Source organism: Aptenodytes patagonicus, chromosome 3, assembly GCF_965638725.1.
Source record: "Aptenodytes patagonicus chromosome 3, bAptPat1.pri.cur, whole genome shotgun sequence".
Lineage (NCBI taxonomy): Eukaryota > Metazoa > Chordata > Aves > Sphenisciformes > Spheniscidae > Aptenodytes > Aptenodytes patagonicus.
In genome coordinates this window covers 11,211,548-11,235,593 of record NC_134951.1, presented here as the reverse complement: position 1 = coordinate 11,235,593, position 24,046 = coordinate 11,211,548, and the positions used below count along the sequence as shown (strand labels likewise).

Genomic DNA, 24,046 nt, shown 5'->3' with positions numbered 1-24,046 from the left:
GAATAACGTCTGGATTCATCACAAATACAAAAAAAGTAGTGATTATTACTAAAATCTGTAAATAATCATTGAACACACCTGCTGATTTGATAATTTCTGGGGTGGGTTAAATCACCTCTCAAGATGACTCTCTTTTCAGTGATAAGGCCTTTAGACCTTAACTTGAATTAAGTGCCTAAACTGAGGTGGGATGAATCCTGGCCTAAGATTCTAGTCCAGCTTCATATTAAATCATGGGTAACTTATTTCTTAATGATCTGGTCAATGGATAAGTAGTTTATTGATAGCATTTGCACAGGACACAACACTACTCAGTTTGTGAGGACCAGGCAGTGAGAAATGTGAGAGAGACCTAAAGAGGAGAGAGAAAAAAATCAACGTGCTAGCAAATGAAATTCAAATTGAAGAAATGGTAAGCGACATACATGCAGAAAAAACGCCAAAATATTCTTTTCCTTTACAAGCTTCTAAATTAATGCAAGGAATGGAATGAGAAACCCAAAGACCCCTAAGATGACTGTTGTTCACTGTGCATATTTACTCAAAATTCCAATAAAATCATATATTATGTTTCATAAGTAATAGGATGATGATACAGAATTCTGCAATGCCATTATATAAATCACATAACATGACCACACCTGAAGAACTGTGTATGCTGACAGTCACAACCGGTGTGGGACATCGCAAAACTGAGAATGGTGGTGAAAACAGTCAAAGAAGTACAATTAAAGATGTGTTGTTGCCATCATGTTCATGATACTTCATGATACACTATTTTTCCCTCTCTTACAGCATAATACATTAAAATACAAAACAATAAACGGAAGTACTTTTTTAATGTCCTGTGCAATTAACTGTGAACCTTACTGCCACAGGAAACTGATAAGCATATGTATTTGCCTCATTCACATCTAAGCATGTTGCCCTGATCTCCTCTAATTGTAAATACAGTTAATGCAATTGATCTTAGGGCAAATATCTACAACGGCCAGATAACTTATACTTCCAACAATTTCTCCTTTCAGGTACGGTTCTCTAGGTCAGCTATCATTCTTGCTTAGTTTCCTCTGGAAACATTTAGTGGCTCATCTCTCTCTTGAATTTTACTGACACGGTATTTCAGCTTATGCTGGAGAGTGTCTCTCTCTTCAACAGTAAAGCTGTAGCTCTTTCAGCCCATGTACCTCTTCATATGTACCAAAATCACATCTGTCACTCTACAACATGACATGTTAACCCACATCAGCTTGTGACCCACGATATTCCCAGGATTTTTTCCTGCAGAACTATTGCTTAACCAGTGATTTACCATCCTCGTATTTAATTTCCATACAGAACAACTTGGCTCTTTAAGGAATGACAGCATTCTCCTCTCCCTGCTTGACCCCTTCTCTTAGCTTGTGAAGGTCATTTTGAGCCTGTCCCTCCCCAGCATATCTGCAGCATATTCTAGCGTGGTACTATCCGTAAACTGAGTAAACACACACTGTATTCTGTCAGCCACATCCCTAACACAACTACTGAATAGTAAAGGAATGAAGATAAGACTGTTACAAAACCCTACTAGCTACATCTTTCCAGTTTCAAAAATCCTCCTGATTTTTGAATCATTTTCCAAACAGTCATACATCTGTCTAGTAGTTGTTTCAGGTATGTCATATTTCCCAAACTTTGTTATAAGAACATAACGGGAGACACTGTAAAAATCTTTATTAAGGTCAAAATATCCTAAATTTACTGCTTCCCTCTAATCCACATTACACTGTAAGATGTTTAATGTCTACGGAAAGCTATATTGAAAGAGATACCATTATACAGCAGGAACAGTAACCTTCTCCCCTGCTGCTGTGGAATGTCAAACTGGGCTTCTTCAGAAAAGCTATTTTTCTCAAAAGCTAAGTCACAAGTTCAGGGAGAAATCTCTCTGCTATTTCCTAATGCTATACTCCGCTAACCTTGGCATTTTTTGAATATTTAGTTCTTCCTTTTCAAAAAAACTTGTTCAGTTTCCTTATTTCATGAATACTGAGCTGCTTTTTCAAAGGAAATAACTCAGAAGAATTCACTTGCTTTTCGTGTGTAATCAGAAAGCCATCTCCAAAGGCTCACAGAGACTGTTACTATGAGCATTTCAGCAGCTCTGAAAATCAGGCTGTGAACTGGGCACAACCAGAAGGTGAGACATACAAAATGAATGGCCTCTGAAATCTTTCACTAGGCTATGCAGAGGAAGGTCGTATTGTGAGATCACTTTGTCAGTGCTTGCTACCTGGTGTTACAGTCTCTGGAAAGACTTGCAACCTGTGCTAATGCTTGCTTTAGCTGAAAATCTCTAAAGATTCCCACAATCATTACCAAGAATTCTGGGGAAAATGCTTATTGGTTTTGATTGTCATGATCTCAAGTACAATATAAAATACAACCTAGAGCCCATGTGCTGAACTTCCTGAGTGATGAAGCTGTCTCACCGAAATCTGCAGAATGAGTCACTGCACAAATTGAAGCTCATCCAGGAGTCTGCAGGACCCTAGCTCAAAATGCAAGCATAGAGAATTCCCATAACGGGCTGTGTGGAAGTTGTATCGGAGTTGTGACCTTGGTGTCCATGCTGAAGTTACGGTGAACGTGCAGCTTCAATCTGTTTGGCACTCACCACTATATCTCATTACTCGTTGAAGAGAGAAATATCTGGGGTTTAGTAAAGACAAAATAAGATTGAAATTAGTATTCTGAAAAATCATTACATGTGAAAGATAAGACTGAATGTGGGATGAAAGGTCAGGAGGCCTAGAATTTTTCTGAACTGTCACTGAAGTCCTCTGAGACCCTGTGCAAATTGTAAAATCTGTATGTCTCAGTTTCCTCATTTTAAAAATATGCTTCAGACTGCTATGACAATGAAGTGCTTTTGTAGACTGTCTTAAAAATACTTGAAGTGAGAAGCATTGTGTAAACATAATGACTATTAATTAGTTCTTGAAAAATATATTTCTTTAACAATAATGAAAATTACAGAGCCAAATTGATCATGTTCCTTTGGAATTGCCTGCTACTACCTTGAACGTTGCATTTTACAGTGAGAAAACATTCAGCGTCTGAAGAACCCACCACAGCACAGCTATGATGAGATGTGTAAACGAGATGAACACCAAATACATCGGTTCCTTTGGTAACTTGGATATTCAGACCCTGAAATGAGAAAGGAGTTCTCATGGACATGAATGTGAGCGCTTCAGAACTCCGCTCAGAGACCCACACAATGACCTGAAAGCGCTTTACTTGGCATGGATGGTTTGCAATATCAAGGCTGGAGTTGAATCCTAAATCCTGGCTTGCAGAGATTTGACTAAAGAAGCCATCTCCATCCACTGAGGATACATAAACTGCAGTCCTCTCCTGAAAAGACTTCGGAAGAAAGGAACAAAGTTTATTCTTTTCTCATCCTTTGACGGCATGGCAAAAGCCCAGTACCTCTGCGCTCTCAGTTCCCATCTAGGAAACAGGCTCCTAAAGATTTGGTCTTGAATCAGCCTAGGATTTCTAGGAAAGGAACGTATAGAAGCTCTTTAGCTTTTCCTGCCAACTTATTTTTGCTTATTCAATTTGTTTCTCTGGTTTAACAGTCTAAAGCCAATTTCAGTGTTTTTTTTTCCTAATTTTCATGGTCTAATCCCATTCCTTCAAATCTGTACCTATGCATACGCTGGACTGATACATTATGAGTCAGCCTGGGTCAGTCGGATAATCCAAAGCACAGAAAGTGAAGCATATAACATGAATCTTTGCAGTATTACGGCCTCTGTAAATATTCCTTCATGTGGGTTTTTCACATAGCAACTAGGAAAGGAAAAGCACTTCTCAATAAAAAAAAAGAAAATGTGGTTGCAAAGCTACAGAAACTGGCCAATGTACCTGGAGACAGCTGTAGAGCCCCAAAGCATTTTTATTACATTCTATTCCATCTCAAGTTGCTCATACCCCTTGTAATTCATAACCAGGTCACCAGAGTTTAGTAATGAAAAAATCTATTGTTAATTATGTAATTATCATAAACAATAAGGCCTTAGAGCTTAAAAGTGAAAGCAAAGTTTTAACAGACAAATACCATGTTTATCATGCTTTTAACACATAAATACCTTCTTAAAAATCCTAACTTTTTATATGCAGATCTTTTATATACACAGATTACCCTGAAAATAGAAGCCCTTCATTTATTCCCGGGTCAGGCTTATGAAATTAACTGCCAACTTAGTTTCTCCCCATGATCCTGCCAATGACCTTTCTCCTGCCCTGGTAGGATCATTCCCTCTCCATGGATTAAAGGTGATTAAGGATCAGTGTCAGTTTAGTCTCATACATTTGCTAAGCAGAGACGGCAAACTGTGCCAAAATGTGTTTGATTTATTTGTGGTGGTTTTGTGATAGAGGAACCCGTATTGGGCTCAAATCAAGGATCCAGAAAAGAAAAGAGTGCTTTATATCATTGGTAGCTCTTTAACCCAAAGTGTCACAGCAAGGACTTAATATCCTTCAGCTAAATTATTAGTTTTCACAAACAATAATGACTGAAATCAATCAAGCTTTTCAGTGCTTAGGGTTATTTAACCACCAATTCAATTAGCCAGTTGTTAGATGAATACCTGTATCTATTGAGCTGAACTTCAAACACATTGATATATCCACAATGCAGTCAAGAAAATAACATATGAAATAGAAGATTCCCGATTTTGAAGAAACACGTCTAGCAGCATTATTATTACTTTCTAAAGATTTTAGAGCTATATCCTAAACCAATATGTTGTCAGTTGATTCTATGGATATCAACAGATGTAAGTCGGAACTTGGAAAGCTGTGCTAATTTCAGGGAAGAAACATGACTCTAACTTGGGACAGATAAACTTTCTCTTTATACTTGATTCTTGAAGCAATACAGAGATTTCCTGTACTTGGACTGAAATATGTATTTTTCCTCAAGTCTTTAAACTACTTGCTTGATTATTGAATATCCAAAGATCATTTACTTGCTTATTTGCAAGAAAAAGATTAGATTAGGTCTAGATTAATCGTAAACTCAGACTAGAAACTGAGGAGTCACATTATGTTGTCTGTGGAAATTCAAGATTAATTTGAACTGTGTCTGTATGGAAAGAAATCTTAAAAAAAAAAGACTTACACATGGTGCACATATCTGTAAAATATAAAAGAGGGTTAAGTATATCCGACTTAACCCTGATAAACTTTGAGAGATATACATGCCCTTGATTAATTTAAAAATCAACTCTGTGTTGTGGTGCCATGACTAGATCTTGTTCTGTGGTTTTGCTCTGTAGTTGGTATCTTAATTACGTAAAAACAATATTGTATTCTTTGCTGGGCTAAGGAGATGAATTTACTGTGACAGAAAGAATAGACAGAAAGAGATGCCATACTAATGAAACAACAGAGACAATAACAAAGGAAAAAAACCTTTTCAACTTCATTGGCTAATGAATTTCAGGAAATAACCAGAATAGTTCCTTTTCCAACAAAAATGAGTGGTTGTGAAGATATCCCCAATCTGGACACTTTAATGGATGCACACACACATTCTTTAATAGCTTGTTCATCAGACTAAAATAAACATAAGACTACAAAGGGTTACCCGAGCTCACTTCATTTCCCTACCGCTGTTGGCTTCAGATTATGTTGACTCTATCAACAAGATTGTGGCTGTAGGTGTAAATTTATTAAGTCCCACACATCAAAATATTGCCCTATTTTGTAAGTTAGTAGGAGCTATGCTCTGGAATGGGTACAGGGAGAAACATGAAGCCAAATTTTTACTTCAAGGTCCAGACAGCACGATTTCAACAGCATTAACTTTGGAAGAACATACTATATGATTTTCCAGAGTGGACAAATTCAGAAGAAAAGGAGAGCACAGCCCTACCTTCATCATGCTTCCCAAATGCAAATCTGGTGCCACTACTCTTACCATACTTTGACCAACCGACCCCCTGAGCAGATGAATACAGAGAGTGGAGAGACTTCTTATGCTGTCTTACTAAGGCCACCATATACTAAGGCATTGTCTTTTTTCCACCAAGAAATGAATAAACTTTCTCTAGCTAGAACTGGAGGAGTTTGTAAGAGACCAGTGATCCTCTCCTGACTGTGGTGCAGGCTGTGGGTATTCTCTGTACTACTATAGGGTATTCTGAGACCCTGCAGCATGGCAAGTTTTTATCATCCCTCCTGACCTCCCTCACCCGTCTGCTACTTGATTCTGTTCCCCACCTACAGAGAACCTATGTTTTAGATACTTTTTTTTTCTTCGTATGTATTCTATTAGCTTCATTTTTCCAGGTTGAATGTCATTTAGTTAATTCATGTATTCTTCAGTCAAATAACACTTTCCAGCTGGTCCCTTGTGTTTGAGGCATTTAATAAGACAGCTCATTATGATTAAAAAACACAAATCTGAAGTGCAGCCAGGCCCAGAAGAGATCCCTTTAGTTCTTAAAAAATCTTTTGCAACTCATTTGTAAATACAAAGGAATATTAACAGGTAGAAATATCCGAACCTGTAAAAGGAAATCCATTTTACAGTACATATGATACAGCACATAGGATACAGCCCGCTACAATAAGAACCTCTCAGGGCCAAGAAATTAGCAAGTGTCAACAAAGACACTGGAAGTCAACAAATATTTAGAACTCTCTTAACGAACTACAACCAAAATTTAGAGCTACATACTACTACAAAAGCCTCAGGTCTTTAAGCCTCTACCTCTAAGAACGATGCCTTTATTAATTGGCAGACTGCAGAGTTTTTGCTCCTTTCTTGGAAGCATTTTGTTCTGACTATTGTTGGAAATGAGAGACTGGACAGAATGGACTTTGGATCTCATTTCCAGATACTAGTTCCTATGTAACTCAATAGCATATTTCAGTTAGTACAATACTGCTTACATTAATCCAATTTTGAACTAATTTTTCAGCAATATTTGTCACCATCTCTAAGAAAATATCCTGCTAGGTTAGTACTGTACTATCAGGGTCACAAGTACTGATACATCAATTCTACTAGATTCAGGTAAAAAATTGAAGAGCAGCTACAACTTGTTTAGTTAGTCCACCTTTCTTACACAAAAGTCTGAGCAAAGCTCTTTATTAGTTTGCCTTCCCTGACGTTAGAGACTTACAGGTTGACTCTTAAACCCAGGGCATAGTATAGTTCTTCCTGACATGGCTTGATGGTTTGGAAAATGAGGGTTTACTGTCTGCCTTTAGCTATATCATCATCAAGTACTCATTTGTTACAGAACAATCTGCTCTGTTGTTCCATAAACAGTACTCTGTAAAGAACATATTTCCACACTGGCTTGCTTTTGACAGCTTCCTCTTTTCACCTTTGTAAAATGCCTTTCCTAGTCTATCTTACCCCCCTTCAAATATTAAGTGCACCATCTTTTGCTTTGACTTATCAATTTCTCAGCTTCTGCTTTGACAATTGTGAAGTCAAATTTCCACAGTCTGTTTTCTCACAACTGCTTTCCAGCAATCAAACTGTTGCTGCTTTTGCAGGTATAAATATGCGCTGTATCTGCACCATTGTACTAAATGGAGCCAGGAACTATTTTGTGGCCCTGAAGCCAACTGGAATAGAATGGGTTGTTTTCACAGAATTAATTTTTTTCCTCTACCCAAACTGCTGATTGGGAAGAGTGCATGGCAGTGCTAACTCCTGAACCGTGCCTGAACACTAGGAGAATGCTAGTTGGAGAAGGCTAAAAGCATACCAGAAAATTCATTAATAATTAAACAGTATGGATGATCATACTCCAGTGCTACCACAAGTCCTATACTCATTTAGCTGATTTCTAGAGGTAACCTACTTATTTTTGGCAGGTCCTACTATAATATTTCTGTATCCTGCATTCAACCTGCAGAATGCAGATTCATTCAGACATTCAATCAGACGTTTTCTGAAGTTTCAGATCGGCTTTTAACTAATGCCTGACATTTTTTGCCTATATTTTGGTTTCCTCAAACATTCTGCATTGCATATGTCCATCTGTTTTGCTTGGTTCTTACTATAGTAAATTGTCCCTCATTACAGTTCTGAAATTCTGGATGCTACTCTTGTATCTTTAATTAGTGTGTATGAAATTGTGGGGCTGGAAGGGATCTCCATTGCTCTTTTTGTCTTAAGGAGAATCAATGATATTGTGTCATTTTCAGCAGATACTTATCCATCGTATCCTTAGGAAGCACAGATGATGAAAGTTTCATTATCTTCCCAGGAAATCCAGTCTAGAATTCCATTCTATCATTAACTAAAATCTAATCTGAATCACCTTTGTTGCAATGTACTCCATTACGCATTACCTCGTCTACTATGAACACGTGGATTAAATTATTCTCCTTTACTTGAAAACTCTTACCATGCCCTTCAGAAGCCCCTTGTTTAGTCTAAACAACTCTAATTTTTTATTTCCATGAAGATCATAATTTCTTGATATCTGTCATGGGATTCACCTGATTAAATGTGGATATCTAAAGCTTAATTTTTCTCCCTTCACAGTCAGTGAAAAGAACATAATTAATCTCATCCTAAAGTAGTCAACTAGATAGATTAGACAAGTGTTACCTATATCTCTCCACTGACTATGACAGGATTTTAAGCGGATTAGTGGATGAATGGAGCTCTATGTTGTAGACATGTTAAGTATTTCTGTCCTAGCACAAATGTTACCCTTTTGTGAATATATTCAGCCAATCTGCCTCTCACCTTCAAATTCTCTGTATCAAACTGCCATACATTCTCTGCCAATTGCTTTCTCTGCTTTATATCTATCTATCTATCTATCTATCTATCTATCTATCTATCTATCTATAAAAGGCAATGCATTATGAGAACTAGCTGAACAGTCTGTATGTTGCCGGATTCCTTCCTCTACAGACATCAAGCACACTACATAATGCACTTTGGATGGCTCGGAATTTTCTCAGAAAAAGCCTCTTGAATCCATCTGTCATGGTTTGGTGGACATAGTATTCAACAGGTCACCCTGTCTTTACACCTGGATATCAGAACAAGTCCATCCATCCTCCTCCTTTCTCCCTGCCCTTCTTTCCCGGGCAAGTTATGTCCCTTCATATTGATATTCTAGTTCTATCAGTTATCTCACCTATGTCTGTTAAGCCAATTAACTAATATTTTTGGTAATTTATAAAAGCTTGCAATGCTACTTTATTTTCCGTGCTTTTGGAATTTACATTGCATTACCTGCACATCATCTAGCTCATCTGCCCGTTTCCTGCCAGTATTCCTTTGGTCTCTTATGAATTTCTTTGTCTACCATAATTTTAGATCCTTCACAAGTGCACTTTTGCTCATAATGATATAGAAGATTTTTTTATCTTTCCCCTTAAACTCATCCTCAAGCCTTCTTTACTAAATCTTTCAACGTTAATCACCTTTTCATGGTTAAGGAAGCCAAAGCCCCCATGACATTGGTCTGACTGGCTGTGCTCCAACCTCTGTACACCCGTGCATACTTGCAAATATTCTTTTGAGGAAGTACGGTTGTTTTAATAACCATGTCTTATACCCTGTGAAAAACAAGCAAACTCATTACACTGTCATTAGTCTCTCACTCTCTCTAGTTTGTTTCCATACAACTTTCATTCCCACGTTGACATTGCAGTTTCCCAGGACAGTTCTGATGCTCTGCCTTGCAAAACTATCATTTACTGTCAATTTTTTCACAGAACGCATCTGCTATTTCACCATTTGCCATTTAACTGCTATTATTGCTATTACTTTAGACTGTGGTTTGTGTTGGCTAAGGACCACAGTAGAGACTGGGGACACATTTTGTCAGGTACTGGCAGTACTGCACACAGAAAAGCCTGAAATGATGCTTTCTTCTGTCACACAAGGGACTCCTACAGAACCTCCACAAATTCCTAGTCTCCTTCTCCCAGAAGGCTTCACTGACGCCTCCCTTAGTAAGTCTGCCTGGCAGCAGGATAATTTCACAATAATCTGGTATTACAAAACGCTTGAGAAATATTTTAAAATATGCAAAACATTGGCAAGTTTTAATTCCCATTCCTGGCCTCTGTAAAGGTAAACTGGACAATATACAAGTAAATTGATAATTTGATGGTAATTGTAACAAAAGGGAAGAGTCCTAACTGACTACCTGATTGGATCTTTTTTGTAACTAAGAATTAGTTATACTGTGTGAGAGTGCTAAAGGTCCCAGTCAGGGGCTGGCTTCAGTGTGTCAGAGGCTATTCAAACTATCAGGAAAAACATCATTTCTGCTCCACAGATTTTACAGTCTATTTCTAAATCCATGACTGTTCGACATCGAGTTGCAGATATGCAGGCAGTTTTGCTCGTCCTTCTGAGGAACTACAAGCAGAGGGTAGAAGAAGAAAGTAATTTGACTTCAGTTGGACAATTATTGCCAAATACTACTATTTTCATGTGCAACAGAGCTCATGTGTACTTTGACATGCTGTAATATGACTCTTTCAAAAGTCCTCTAAACTCTAAAGCAAAATTGCTTAAATTGCAAAGCGATGAATCAATTCTAGGTTGGATTTCCATGCTAAATCGAAAGGCCCTGCAAAAAGTAGATTGAACTTGTGAAAATAAGTTTTCCTCAGGGAATGTACTACTATCTGGTCACATTTTTTTCCTGGTAAGTTGCCTGTCTTATTGTAAGGTTCTTCAGAGGAGTGTAACTTTAGTTTCCTTTCCAGTTTATCCTTTGCTCTTGAGGAAGCAATCTCTGTCATGCCTCAGAAAGAGTCAGAAAACAGTGGTAAGAACTAATAATACCAAACAGCAGTGTAATTTGCTATGGGGAAAACATATTTTCTACCGGTAATTATTGCCAACAGCAATCTTGGAAATATCATATAATTTATTGTTTTTAAACATCAAACAGAAGGAACTGCTTAGTATCAAGGATGACTAATGCAGGAACATGTGCTTCCACACATGCACACACATATTAGATAAAATGTTGATGTTTAGAAGTTTACAAGATGTAAACATTGACTTTGGGTTCTGCTTAAGTTTACACTTGCATTTAGAATGAAAACATACCAGTTAATATATGGTATAATATATGCGACACAAATACGCAGAAATAGCTGCAATTGTTATGACGGACTTCTCCAATGTGCTTGGTATTAAAGTTGCAGGAAGATCAGAACTATACAAGAAAATCAGTCAGCTGTGCTTGAAAAAGCATAGTAGAGGCTGAAGGCAAAAATAAAAAGTTATTCAACAATTATACCCAGGTGCTTTACAAACAATAGATGCTTTGTTGAGGAGTGAGAAAAACACTCATTTACTTTGTGTGATGAAGCATGTGCAGGTGATGTGGGGTGTATGATGGAAACTGAAATGTCTATGGACTTAATCCTGCCCTAAGTTACTTTGGAACAACTCCCACCATCTTCAAATGACAGAACTATCCCTTAGCTGGAGAAATTAATCTCCAGTTTAAGCTCTCACATACCCTGGCAGATGGCCGTGATGATGGGATTTCTGCTAGGGTCCAGATTTTTAGTCGTGGAAAGTGTCTGCTCTCTTACCCTGCAAGAGGGGCATAGAAGGGTCTGGTGTAGGTGGTGCTCAGTGCCACAGGGAGTGGCCAGGATGGACAGTGTCTGCAGCAATTTAGCATCTCCACACTGTGGCTCCTGCCTGAGCTCTACTGGGAATTAATATGCTCTTCTAGACAAGGGTTTATGCATGTGAGTAGCTATATGGAGGTCAGCTTAAGTGCTTTTCTAGATTAGAACCTGACACTGGCTCTTTCTTGAGGAACCCTGATGAAATTCAGCAACTGGACCACCCCTCCTTTGAACAAGATGAACTTCCTCTCAGGTGGAGTGGCTTTGATTGGTATGAAAGGTGAACTTTACACCACCCTTTGTTAATCATAAACCGCTGTTTTTAAAGCTCATTTTAAATACAACTGACCATTGCACTAACCAGCAAGTTAATCTCCTGCACCACTGGGTTTGCTCAAGATAAGCCAGCATTTCCTCCACAGATCCATGAAGACTCTGTAGGCATTTTCTCCTTGTCATTATCGTCACATTAAAGAATTAGGAAAGGGAGATGGTGAGTGCTGCTGGACATTTTCATGACAAGAAGCAGCAGCAAAGCGGACTGCAATATTGCTTTAGATGACTGTAGGAATTACATCCAGACCAGTGTCCCCTTTAGGTGCATGGAATGATAGGTATTGCATTAGCAGCTTTGTAAATGTCGTTTTCCAAAAACACCTTATTCCAAGACACAAATGACTATAGTTTACCCATGGGTACAGATTTAGCATGTATTTAAAGGCTTTGCTGGGACTGCATGATGAAGGAGTTCAATGAATCAAGCTAAATTCTCAACCAGTAAACACAAGTTATGACAGAGCCATGAGCTCTACTTCAGATATTCTTTGGGGGAGTTCAGACAGACACCTCTAAGACAAAAGGCATGAGCCTACTGCAGAATAGAATCCTTCCCCTGAATTCAGAGGGCTTTGTATTGGGCCCAGGGAAAATAAAATGCCAATTTGTAGATGACTATCTGGCACTGGCTAACATAAAGCAACTGTAGCTGCTAGCACTTAACTGGCATATACTTATTTTCAACATCCTTTCTGCTTTGTTGATGTTACCCCTTCTTTTTTCATGCCATTTGCAATACATCATTAGACTTGCTGCAAATTTGTGGGAGTAAATCATATCCCTGGGGATGAAACCCCACCAGGGGTGAATAAACAATCTCCCCTTCCTCAACCAAATCCCAACTGTGCCTCACATTTCATGGAAATGATCAGCAGTTCCACTATCAAAACATTCACGCCTTATGAGTAATATTTGTGATGGGAGTTTTTTACATTGGGTTTTCCCCCCAGGAAGAAAAAGAGGAATAATTAACAGAAATAAACCCAATGAGAAATTTCCACATTATTACTATTATTTTCACAAGGCTTTCACAGGAAAGTAAAAGCTTTTGCAAGTCCTTGTTAAACATCTTCCTTTCTTTCTTTTGGAAATGGGGTAAATTATGAAGCAGATTGACTTTAAAAAATAAATAGGACTATAAATACATAAAAGTCATTGCCTTCCTCCAGTAATTTAATATGAGCATCCTACTCTGAAATAAGGAAAAGTTTCGTTCACTCACAGAAAGAATAAAGCAGATGTGAGGTTTTTCCGTCAGCTTAAGTGCTGCCTTGGTAAGGTGAGTTGTCCGACTACATTAAACAAACATTTTAGTCAGGCATCACACAGGAAAATAAACAGTAGCAGAGGAAACATGAAAATATTAAAGACTGTTATTCTTTGGCCCCTTTTCCTGCAAAGCAGGTGATAAAATATTACTGTGTTTCCACAGGTAAGGAAACACGCTCTTAAACACTTTGCAGAAATACATATTACGATCATCACTTAAAATGTCAGAAGTGGATAGGACTCAACTGTGACAGCACACAGGAGCCTGCCGAGAAACTCTGCAGAAGCAGAGGATTTAGCACACCGGGTCAGACTGCTGGGCTACCTAAAGCAGCCTTCTGACCCTTGGCAGTATATCCTGCAGTAGCGAATTCAGATACAGGCAAAAAACATCTTGTAAGAGACAGCTGTAGTTCCCCGATTTCAGGAAAGATGACTTCTCTTGAATCCTAATTAGTTAGAGGCTAGTGAGAGGGAGGGAGATTATCTGCTGTATCATTTTGACCTCTTTCTGCCCCACTGAGTATCAAAGAATGCACATAGGAAGAAGAGAGGAGACCTGCTGAGCTTCATCCTTTTTGCCTACCTGTGATATACTACACTACACTGTACAGATTTAACATTATTTACTTTATGTAGATGTAATTTATGTACCATGTGAGTAATTTGTGGTCTCCGTGAAATTTTGCCTAGCTATACATCATGTCTGAAATTCTATACACATTTAATTACAAAAGTAGAAAAATATCCTTGAAATGTTTTCTGCATTATTGCCAGAAGTTATCTAAAACTTACATTCATCAGAAGAAACAAAGCAATCAGTTTTTACTACCGGGGCTTTGATTTCAGTCAGCCTGGAAAATCAACTTGAAAACGTACTGGTCTAGGTTCAAAGATCTGCAGTTGTCCAAGGGCGAGGGGGGAGGGAAAGCTTTTATTCTCCTGCCCACTATGAAAAATGTAGGTGTGAGATTGCAAGGTGCTACCTGAAATCCTTTGTAGTATCAGTTTCTGTCTCTATTTTTAAATGCACTGCATGCACGTCAGCCTGTCTAGTCAATGTGGTTTGTGGAAGCTGCTCATGATTAACATATGTATATATATTTATAAGGTTAAACTTATGGTTAAGCAGGTTCAGTAGATGAACTGCTGCCCTGGGATGTAGGTCTATGTGCCAGTTCTGCTGATGATCAGCTATGTGATGCTGGGCAATAGCTCATCGCTTGTCTTGAACGTCAGGTTCTTTTTTAAATGTGTTAGTACAGTGAAATAATAAAACCTAGATGAGAATATAATGCACAACTCCCCCTTGGCCTTGCATGCCTCGATGGAGAGTTTTGTTTCATAAAACAAGATCAAAAGAGCTCTGCCTTCTGTGCTGAATTTAGAGGTGCTCATCATATCTTCTGTTACTTTCAGGAGTTAAATTTTAATTTCAGTGCAAGAAAAGAACACCATTTTAACTTAAAAACAAAGAAAGAGAAGTAAACTAAATTTTAGCTATGTGGTCATACAGCTTTTTAAAACACTTTTAAGGGGGTAAAGCACTCTTATTTCACCATGTCAGGTGAATTCACTTATCAAGTGCTTACCTAATACTTTAAACACTGTTTTTTAACTCTGAAAAATATAAGCAGAATAGGTGGAGGAGCTATTGAGTGCTACGAATACAACACCACGCACTGTCCTTACCCAAGTATTTCAGTTAGATGGGTATTTCTACAGCATTTTAGTCCCAAAAAAGAACCCTCCAAAAATTTCCCATCTTACTTGTCAGGAAATGGAGATGGAGATGTAAAATGAATTTTCAAAGAAGGTAGGAAACAAACAACAGGACTCTCACTAGAAACCAGCAGCTGTAAATTCTAATGCAGCCAAAGCATGGGATATCTGATTGTCCTGGCAGCAAGGGTAAAGGCTGCATGGACAATTCAGATCACATTGTTTCTGATGTCTGCAGCAAAATGAGCAGACAGTAGATAGAGTGGGATTTATCTCCATTAATTTTAGGTATCTAGTAGAGAGAGGGTCGCTCTGAGGTCAGTTAAAGAGAAATAATCATCTGTAGGGTGTGATTCACCTATCCTGCTTTAGATGCCAACTATTTGGACAGCACGATGTCCGCAGTGGTCAGATGAAGACCATCCATAATGTCATATTTAAAAACTCTCTGAGTAAGAAGAGAGGACTGGAATAGAAACAGATCTCAAGACATGACAACTCCCAAGGTTGGGATAATTCAAACCCAGAATGAAGTTTTCCAGTTGGCTCCCTGGAGATAAAATTTTAAAATTAAAGCTTATGTTGCATTTTCATAGCAACTGGAAGCCTACGTTTCACCGGCTTTTGATACAAATTTATCTCCCAGATGCTATTTGACAGTTCTGCAAATTTTATCCTCCGAGAAAGCTTTTTACTCTATGGCACTTCAGGGATGTAATTTTGCCATCCTGTACAGCCAACAGAGCAAGGTAGCTACTGCTGGGAGACAAGCCTCAACACCTCAGCCGGGACTCTCGCTTCCTATGCAGTCCTGTGGGCGTAAGAGTGGAGTGTCTGAAAATGCCTTAGCCCTTTTTTCTCTGTAAAATGAGAGAAATGTAAACACTCCACATGAAATCTGAATATCTCCACACTTGGAACAAGATAAAATTTGAATCCAAACTCTGAAGTTTAATCTTAGTTCCTTGTCTTCTTACAACATCTCTTGGATGCTTAAAATAAACCGGAAATCTACTGTCTCCAGCCGGCATTCGTGTGACAGCCTCAACCCATCTGAAACCCTCACTTCAGGTTTCTGAGTTCCCTCCTTCCCAACCTGCCTGAATTGCACAAAGCAGAGCTCCCCCCGCCCCACACTGCCGTGCTCCCCTGCTCCCCGAATAGGTTAAACAAACAGGGAGATTCCTCCAGGGAAGTCACAGGTTCAAGATCACAAAGGACGCACCGCATTTGGGCCAGTTGGAGGTTTTTCTTGCTATTGTGCTTATCTGTATCTTCACTGTCATCCAGACGTTAACCTCTGACCTGCCAGCCCGCCTCTCGAAAAAGCCTTGCGGTGTTTACCCATTATGTAATGTCTGTGCTTTTGTGGAAATTTTACAGAAACAAATGGAGGAAGTTTGCCAGTCAAACGGCTGGACAATAAATCCTGTCCCGTGTAGATAGAATGGTTTACTGTCACTGTAAGTCTGCTACTGGCATCTGTCACCGAAGAAATGTTTACAAATTTCAACGCGCTGGAGTGCCAAAGTATTCCAGCATTGCAGGACCATACATGATTTGTAGAACAACCACCACTGTGCGAGATAGGGGTTTTGCTAAGCCTGAATAAACAGCGTGACAATGTTTCAGATAACTCAAGGTCACTAATGTCCAATTTTTGTGTCTGTTCATCTCCTAGGTTTATGAATACAAGTACCCAAATGCTAGTTTGTTCATTGTAGTGCTTTTTCTGCCCTAAGAAACTTCTGCTAGAAGTTTAATCCAGGTAGGCAAACTTCCTTCAGACCCCTTTGCTTATTCCAATAGGTCCTCTATTATCTATACATTATGTCTTCCCATCCTTCCTTACAATCCATTTTCTTTACAGTCCCTGCTATCTCTCCTCTTTCTGCACTATTTCCCCTTTGGGACAAGACGTTGTATTTCATTACCTTTCTGCACAGTGTCATTGCAATGCCTTCTGCTGTGTGACTGGGGCTTCTATGTATCATCAACTATAGAGTTAGGACAATGGAAAGATGAGTTTGCATAAGAAGCAGGAACAAACATAATTTGAAACAGTGGGACAGATAGGTAATATAACTCTTGTTCACTGACTCTTTCAACCAAGGGCCTGATTCTGCTGCCACTGAATGGAGCTTTTCACTCTCGATGTCAACGGGAGCGGCACTCGGTCTTAGAGTTCCGCTATAATTAAGTTTTCAAATCTCATTTCCTTTCAGAGGAGAGAAAACATTGTTGTGACTAAGCTTTGGATGTGGTAACAAATCCCTGGCAGGTTGGTTTGTTTTAACGGACGTATTAGTTTTAAGGAAACTTTTGCCATCTTTTCTGCCCTTAATCACAACTTTTATTACAATTACAGTAATGCAACAGATGTACATGCCAAAGGCAATATGTGTATTTTTAATGAGTTGACATGCAACCTTCCTGGAGAAGAGAAACAACTTCATTTGCTGAACGTTTCCGAACCATATCTAGCAGTTTATTAAGGGACAAGGAATCAATCAGAAAACCATTTACCACAAATTCAGAGGCTTCAGTAACTCACAGATGAGCAGTTCCATAAGACAGACTCGGTTGTTGTGCTAGGTTTAGCAAATTTTTGCTGAATGGTAACATTTTCTATTGTGCACAAACAATACAAGAGAAGGTTAAGAGGCAATATCCGGAAAGCCCTAAGATTATTAATCCACGCATGTGGTCCTGAGTCACTGGGCTGTAAAACATCATCAGTTCCCAAAGATGAAATCGAAGGGGAATTCTGCTTGAGAGAGATGATATCACAAGCCCAAAGGAACTAGTTGCATCAATAAGGCCTATTTATGCAAGTTTTAGAAGACATTGGCTCACAGGGGTTTTCATTCTGGTATAATGAATTCAATCAATAAATTGAATATAGGCGGAGATCACATCCTATAAGTAAAGAGCCTTCAGTCTGGTTTCTTGCCTCAATTTACCTTACAGCTTGGACACAGATCGGACACTGGTGTACACGGAAAATTACAACAGGCTGACACGCACACATCAACCGGGCTCATTCACCTGGGGACCAAAGAGCTCAGTCAGGCTCCAACAGCAGCACACAAAATCCGTTCTGTTAAATTATTCCTGCCACTGCTGTGGTCTGGGCCAAACAGCACTCACAAACAATGGCTGGCCATGCTTTTTTGGAGGTTAATGCAGGCCAAGGACCATTTCCAATACAACCCTGGATGTGGATAACCTGTTTTGAGAGGTAAAAGTTTATCTGTGGGGACCAGAGAAGGATTTCTGCCTTGTGGAGATGTGACCCCACAGACCTTCACATACCTTTCTCCGAGACCAAATTATCAAAGGAAGAAGCCTGAAAGCCTAGTGTACGTATGACTGCATGCTTGCTTTCTCCTCGGTCGTCATAAAACTGCCATAAATTAATAGGAACTCAAGCAACAAACCATAGGACTACTATCGGAAATTTACATTACCAGTGGGGAGCCTGATTTTGTCAGGCACAGGGTACTGCAACGGAGTGACTGTCATTATGCCAGGTTTGTACAACATAAACGGGGCTGTCTAGGTTTGGCAGGAAGAACCCTCACTGCCCATCCTGCTTTCAGTCACTGTACAGTCCTACAGAGAGTGAGCCTCCAATACAGACCAACACATCCACAGCGAAAGGTATAGGACCTCACTGCAATCACGGTCACTCTGGCACATCTGTTTGGACGATTAGGAGGTAAAATTTAACTGATAGAAGACAGAGCACAACTGGAAATGTAGGAATGTGTTTTTACTACTATTAATGCAATCAAAACTTCCTTCTTGCTCTTATTACTGCGTTAGCACGTCAATTCTATTCTAAATTGTTTTCAACTGCTAACTTACCAAAATACCTGCAGTATAGCACAATCCACGTTCTGGTTTTCATTCTAAACTTAACATAATTTATCTGAAATTATTCCCTTTCTTAAAGCTGTTTCTCTTGCTAGAATGTGCAAAATATGCGTACAATATGCACTGGAGGAATGTTAACCTTCTATCTTTCTCCGTATGCCCAAGAAAGTGCTGAAATTCTGTGCATAAAGTAACTTCTATGTGTCTTTGTAGACTGAAGGCCTTTTTCTGAATTTACCAGTATTCCAATTCAGATGACAAAATCTATATAGCCGGTTAAACCATAGCTTTGAAAAAACAGATGCAAAGAACCCTTTGTGAAACTGATTACTGATTTATTTTCACCATCCAATATGAATGAAATGCAAAAAGTAAACAGACATAAGTAACAAACTAGCTTGTAAAACAGTGTTTTAATCATGTGAGATACTGTTAGTAGTATAGGTCAGAGTTTTCTTAAGAAATATATATTCTTTGGGGAAACATTTTATTTGTTATTTTCTCCTTAAGACTTTTTTTCAAAATTGCCTCATTTGAGATTTTTCTGTACCTACAGTCTTCATTTGAGAAAAGATTAGACCTGTCCTTCAAAACGTATTCATGCTTTAGTATTAAGCTTTTGCTCACAAAACTACATCAACATTTACTAAATGAGAACACTACAAAAGTTGGTGTAACAAAAAAAAAAAACACCCCGTGCTCACCAATGCAGTCCACGCTGAAGAGATTTACGGAGGTTGTTATGGAAGATTCATCACAGGTCTTCATTCCTCGCAGAGCAAACCGCACCAGGGAGGCTTTGACTCCCTCTGGTAGAAAGGACAGCAGGTAGACGGGCATGTACAGAACGTAACGAAGTTTGCACAGCAAAGGGGTCATGAGCTTTCCTTGAGGGGACTGAGCTATACGCTCTATCGTCGGAAACAGCAGCACAGAGCGAAGAACCTGTCAGGCCAGGAGAAAATGACTGTCAGCAAGTCCTACAGCACCGCATCCCAGCCTAGGAGACTTAATTTTTAAATGAATCTCTGCTTGAAATGAAGTTGGGTTTCCAGGCATGTTGCACCTCAGACACATAGACAGGCTTTGTGGTGTGCCCAGGTTAAATTTTTTAAAAGACGAAGCAAACAAGAACGTGGTTATGAAATGCTCAGCTCTATCGGTTTTGAAACAAGTGCCCAGGAGCGTGAGCACAGCCACTTGCTCCAGGAGGATGGTGACCCCACCAGAGGGCAGCAGGCAGGAACCGTCATTTCAGTCCAGGCGGATTTTTTATGTCAGCAAAAAAGTACATTGCTTTTTATTTCAACTGGTAAACTATTTTCTCTAAGTAAACCAACCAACCAAATGAAAAAATGTCAGCCACTGTGACGGTAACTTTACTGTTTGACAACACACAGGGTTTTCAATTTGCAGTTCAATATAGGTAAACTTGATCAAAACAAGAGTCTAAGCACACAGCCCCTTCACTAAGATGTGTACAGTGGTGCACGATATTGCTTTTTATATGTTATAAAGAAAGAGACATATTCTAAAGCTGGCAATTATTTTATGTTATGAATAATAGAATACACTGTAGCCTTAAAATAGAATGAAATTAATAAAAAACCCACCCACGCTAACCAAAAGTGAATTAATATACCTACTCTCAATTATATTTCAATGTTAAGATCAAAAAGTATTCCAAAAGGATACCTGCCACCTTTTTCTGGAAGTAAAAACATATTACAAGAATTCACATAGGAAAAACCCTGAAAGACACACGACTACGGTACCTAACAGAAGTATCACAAAAGTAAAGGGAGAGCTTCTGGATAGTGCATTTGCAGATGATTAGGTAGAAATTGCTGTGCTTTGTTGGTGACTCAGCGTAAATATAGTAGATGTAGTTATATATGTCTGCTTACTGCACATATCATTCTCTGTATTGTGCAAATTAGAGCAATATTTTTCTAAAAAATATTTAAAGCTAATTGTCCTCACTCTCAGATGAGACTCCGCTAACGTATGCCACTGCATCTGTGTGCAGCGCCACTGGTCTCAGCAGCTATCCAGTGGAAGGCAGGGCATGCCACCAAGAGATGCTTACAAGATCTGGGCATTGTAACACAGCAAACAGAAGAAATTCAGGAAATATCAGTAACTCGCCATACTGTACTTTCTACAGTGTTAAAAGCAGACTTTGACAGTGCTATTTATATCGAATACAGAACTATTTTAAGAAATCCTTCTACTTTCCAGCTGATACTACTTTGGTTTTAGACAAAGAAAAATACATTCTCAGGGAAATCAATCCTGGGCCTCTTTTTATTAAAGGCAACCAGCAGCTGAAGTATAGGAATGCAAGACTTGTACTAAATTATATGGTAGTTTTGTGATATTTCAGCTAGGAGCTGAACTCAAACTGTTGTGATCTAAAGCAGATTTGACCTGCGTTCCCAGGCACACATTAATCCTTTGACATTACAGTTTATAGATACAGGATTAGTTGCTCGGAGTGCTGTATTAACCACTGGGGGAAGTTGCTAAACCTTGGGGGAAAAAGGACAAACCAAGAAAGCTGTTACAATGTCCTGTGCATTCCTGCATTTTTTAATGGCACACAAATTAAAAACATGGTTGTAAGATGGAGGATAATTTTATTTAATTTCTTTCTTTTTTTAATCTTTTGCAGACAATGAGAGAAATGTAAAATTCGTATTTTTCAAACACTTATCAACTATTTCTTAGTTTAGTGCTAGATTCCCGAGCCAGGATTTTGAAATGTGCATTTGCCTGCAGAATTGTAGTTCAACTTCTTTGCAATACAACTGTGGATACAACAGATTTAACATAATTTATTATAATGTAACACATGTTCATATTTGTGTCTTGAAATAAGTGAAGTAGAAATATACAGGTAAAATTAAGGCAATTAATGAGATTCAAATGCTCAACATTAGTTAATAATTTTTGCCATGTCAAATGCCAGGGTCTCATCTATATGCAATTTACACTAGCTGAAATCAAGTAGATGGCACAGAATTATATTTGTGTTACAACTTTTAGAATTATTTTAAGACCAGTCATTCTGAAGATGGAGGACATTGCCTATCATAAGCACCTGGTATTGTCACAGCTATGAATGTCGCGGTATATACCATTAAGTAATGTGTAAAGGTTAATGACCTCTTTATTTATGGAAACCCTTCTCATACTTAACGATAGAAGTTTCTTGTGATAACAATCAATCAAATACCAAAAATGTTACACATAACTACAGAGAGAAATCCAGATTCACCTGGTTTAAATTACCCCCAATTCAAAGTCCAGTGATTTTTATCGGTTAAGCACATGGGAAGGCAGAGAGCTGGGCAACTAGAGACACTAGTCACAGAGACTCAAGCGGATCTGGGGACTACTGAAAGTTGGCCAGTGAATCTACTGAAGGCAAGCACACCCCGTGCCCATGAGTCGATGAGAGCTGTGGGTCGCATCACCTACCCTTGCTGTGCTTTGTTCAACTTGATAAAACTAGCACATGCATTCTTACATTATACTGGAATTGCCACTGTTGATTGTTGTGACAATAAACAATATTTGTAAAATTGTCATTCAACTTATTTAACAGTTATTTATTTAAAATGCTATTAAATTGCAAGTTTTCAACACTCAGGATGATGCATACATTAAAGTTCAATGTGTAAGGCATAGATGCTCTTTGGTTTAGTCACCAGGCAGCTGCTTCTAAAAATAGAATTCTAAAAATCATTAATTTTTAACTCTTTAAATTACATAGGGCTCAAGACCTGAATGGTTCAAGAGACTATAATATGATGCAGTGTCTCAGAAGTTTTAGATCTTGTTAACAACAAAAAGCTAACATTATCTGCAAGCTCTTCACATAATTTGATGTGGGTGCCAAGGCAGCTCCTAGTCCCTAGTCAAGCGGCATATATATCACTGAAAAAATGAACAGGGCATGGCCTGAGCATGTGTCCAGAGAACAAACTGCCCTAAACCCCCAATATGTTCTGCCGTTTATTCCTTCAACACACACCACAGTAGAAAGGTGTGGGGACTTTTCACTTTTGCCACTGTTTACATACTTTGGTCTCTAGAGCTATCAGTCCATCAACTTCAACTATGTATGACTTGCACAGTAAATTTTACAACATAGAGGGAAGAGAAACTACGTATTTCACAGGAAAAGTGGGCCTTCAAGGCAAAGAATATTAAATGCCCGTTCTCTAAAAGCATGGCATTGACCAAGGAGCTTTCTTTAGGCAGGATCCCTAAATGGGTATGATTCACTTCATGTGATCACTGCTTCATATAAATATTAAAGAATAAACAAAGACTTCCTCCAAACTACCTACATAAAGAACACGTACGTTCCTGAACAGCTGGGCTTTCTATCCAGATTTTAATCTGTCTAAAACAAGACAATATGGTGACAACCGAGTACCTTCAAGTCTTCACTGGATAATGGTTATGTCAACGTTTTTGGATTTGCAGAAACAGTTGGAAATTTTTTTGTTTGATTAAAATGAGAATAGAGAACAAAAAGCCAAACAATTAAATTTACAACAAATTGTTGTTTGTCACCGCACAATTTAATAGTCTCAACCACACCAGCAAAGAATTTTTGTAAAATGTTTATATGGTTTCTTTATGAAAACACTAACAGTATGCAAATCAGATCAAACCAAAAAACCCCCACACTAATATTTTTCATTAATGCCTTCTACTGAAAGAGTTGAAAGACATTAGTCCGCTACAATTTGAAGTTTGAGCAGGTAATACTACTTGTTACAGGGATTGGTAAAGGACAGTGCTGAGGATACAACATCACACTTAAAAACTGGATGCCACTTACAACCACTATTCAAAAAAGTGACTTGACTTTCAGAGCTGTTAACTCCGTCAATACCAATGAGAGAAGCTCAATTCTTTTGAAATCAGGCAGTTTTGATTACGCACAGGAAATGCTGGTTAAAGATTCAGGCCCCTCAGGTGTACCTTCCCAAGATCACACTGACACCTCAGCTGAGGGCCCGGAGAGAGCGTGCCGCTTGCTCTTAATATAGAGTGACGTTTTGCTAAGAGAAACAAAACGGGAGAGAAAAGCCGGCACGACGTGAAAAGTCAGACACTGACTGACCGAGAGGAATAGGAGTCATCTTAATTAAAGATTTGTTTCAGAAGAGAC

At 38.7% G+C, this 24,046-nt stretch overlaps 1 protein-coding gene across 2 annotated transcripts in view; it reads right to left on the bottom strand.

Moving 5' to 3' along the window:
• Positions 1–24,046, bottom strand: part of LDAH (lipid droplet associated hydrolase) — a 139,788-nt gene that overhangs the window by 21,070 nt on the left and 94,672 nt on the right. For both annotated transcript variants that reach the window (XM_076332705.1, XM_076332704.1), the window contains one exon: positions 19,560–19,800. In XM_076332705.1, the coding sequence (XP_076188820.1) occupies positions 19,560–19,800 (241 nt within the window). The remainder of the gene's footprint in view (positions 1–19,559; positions 19,801–24,046) is intronic.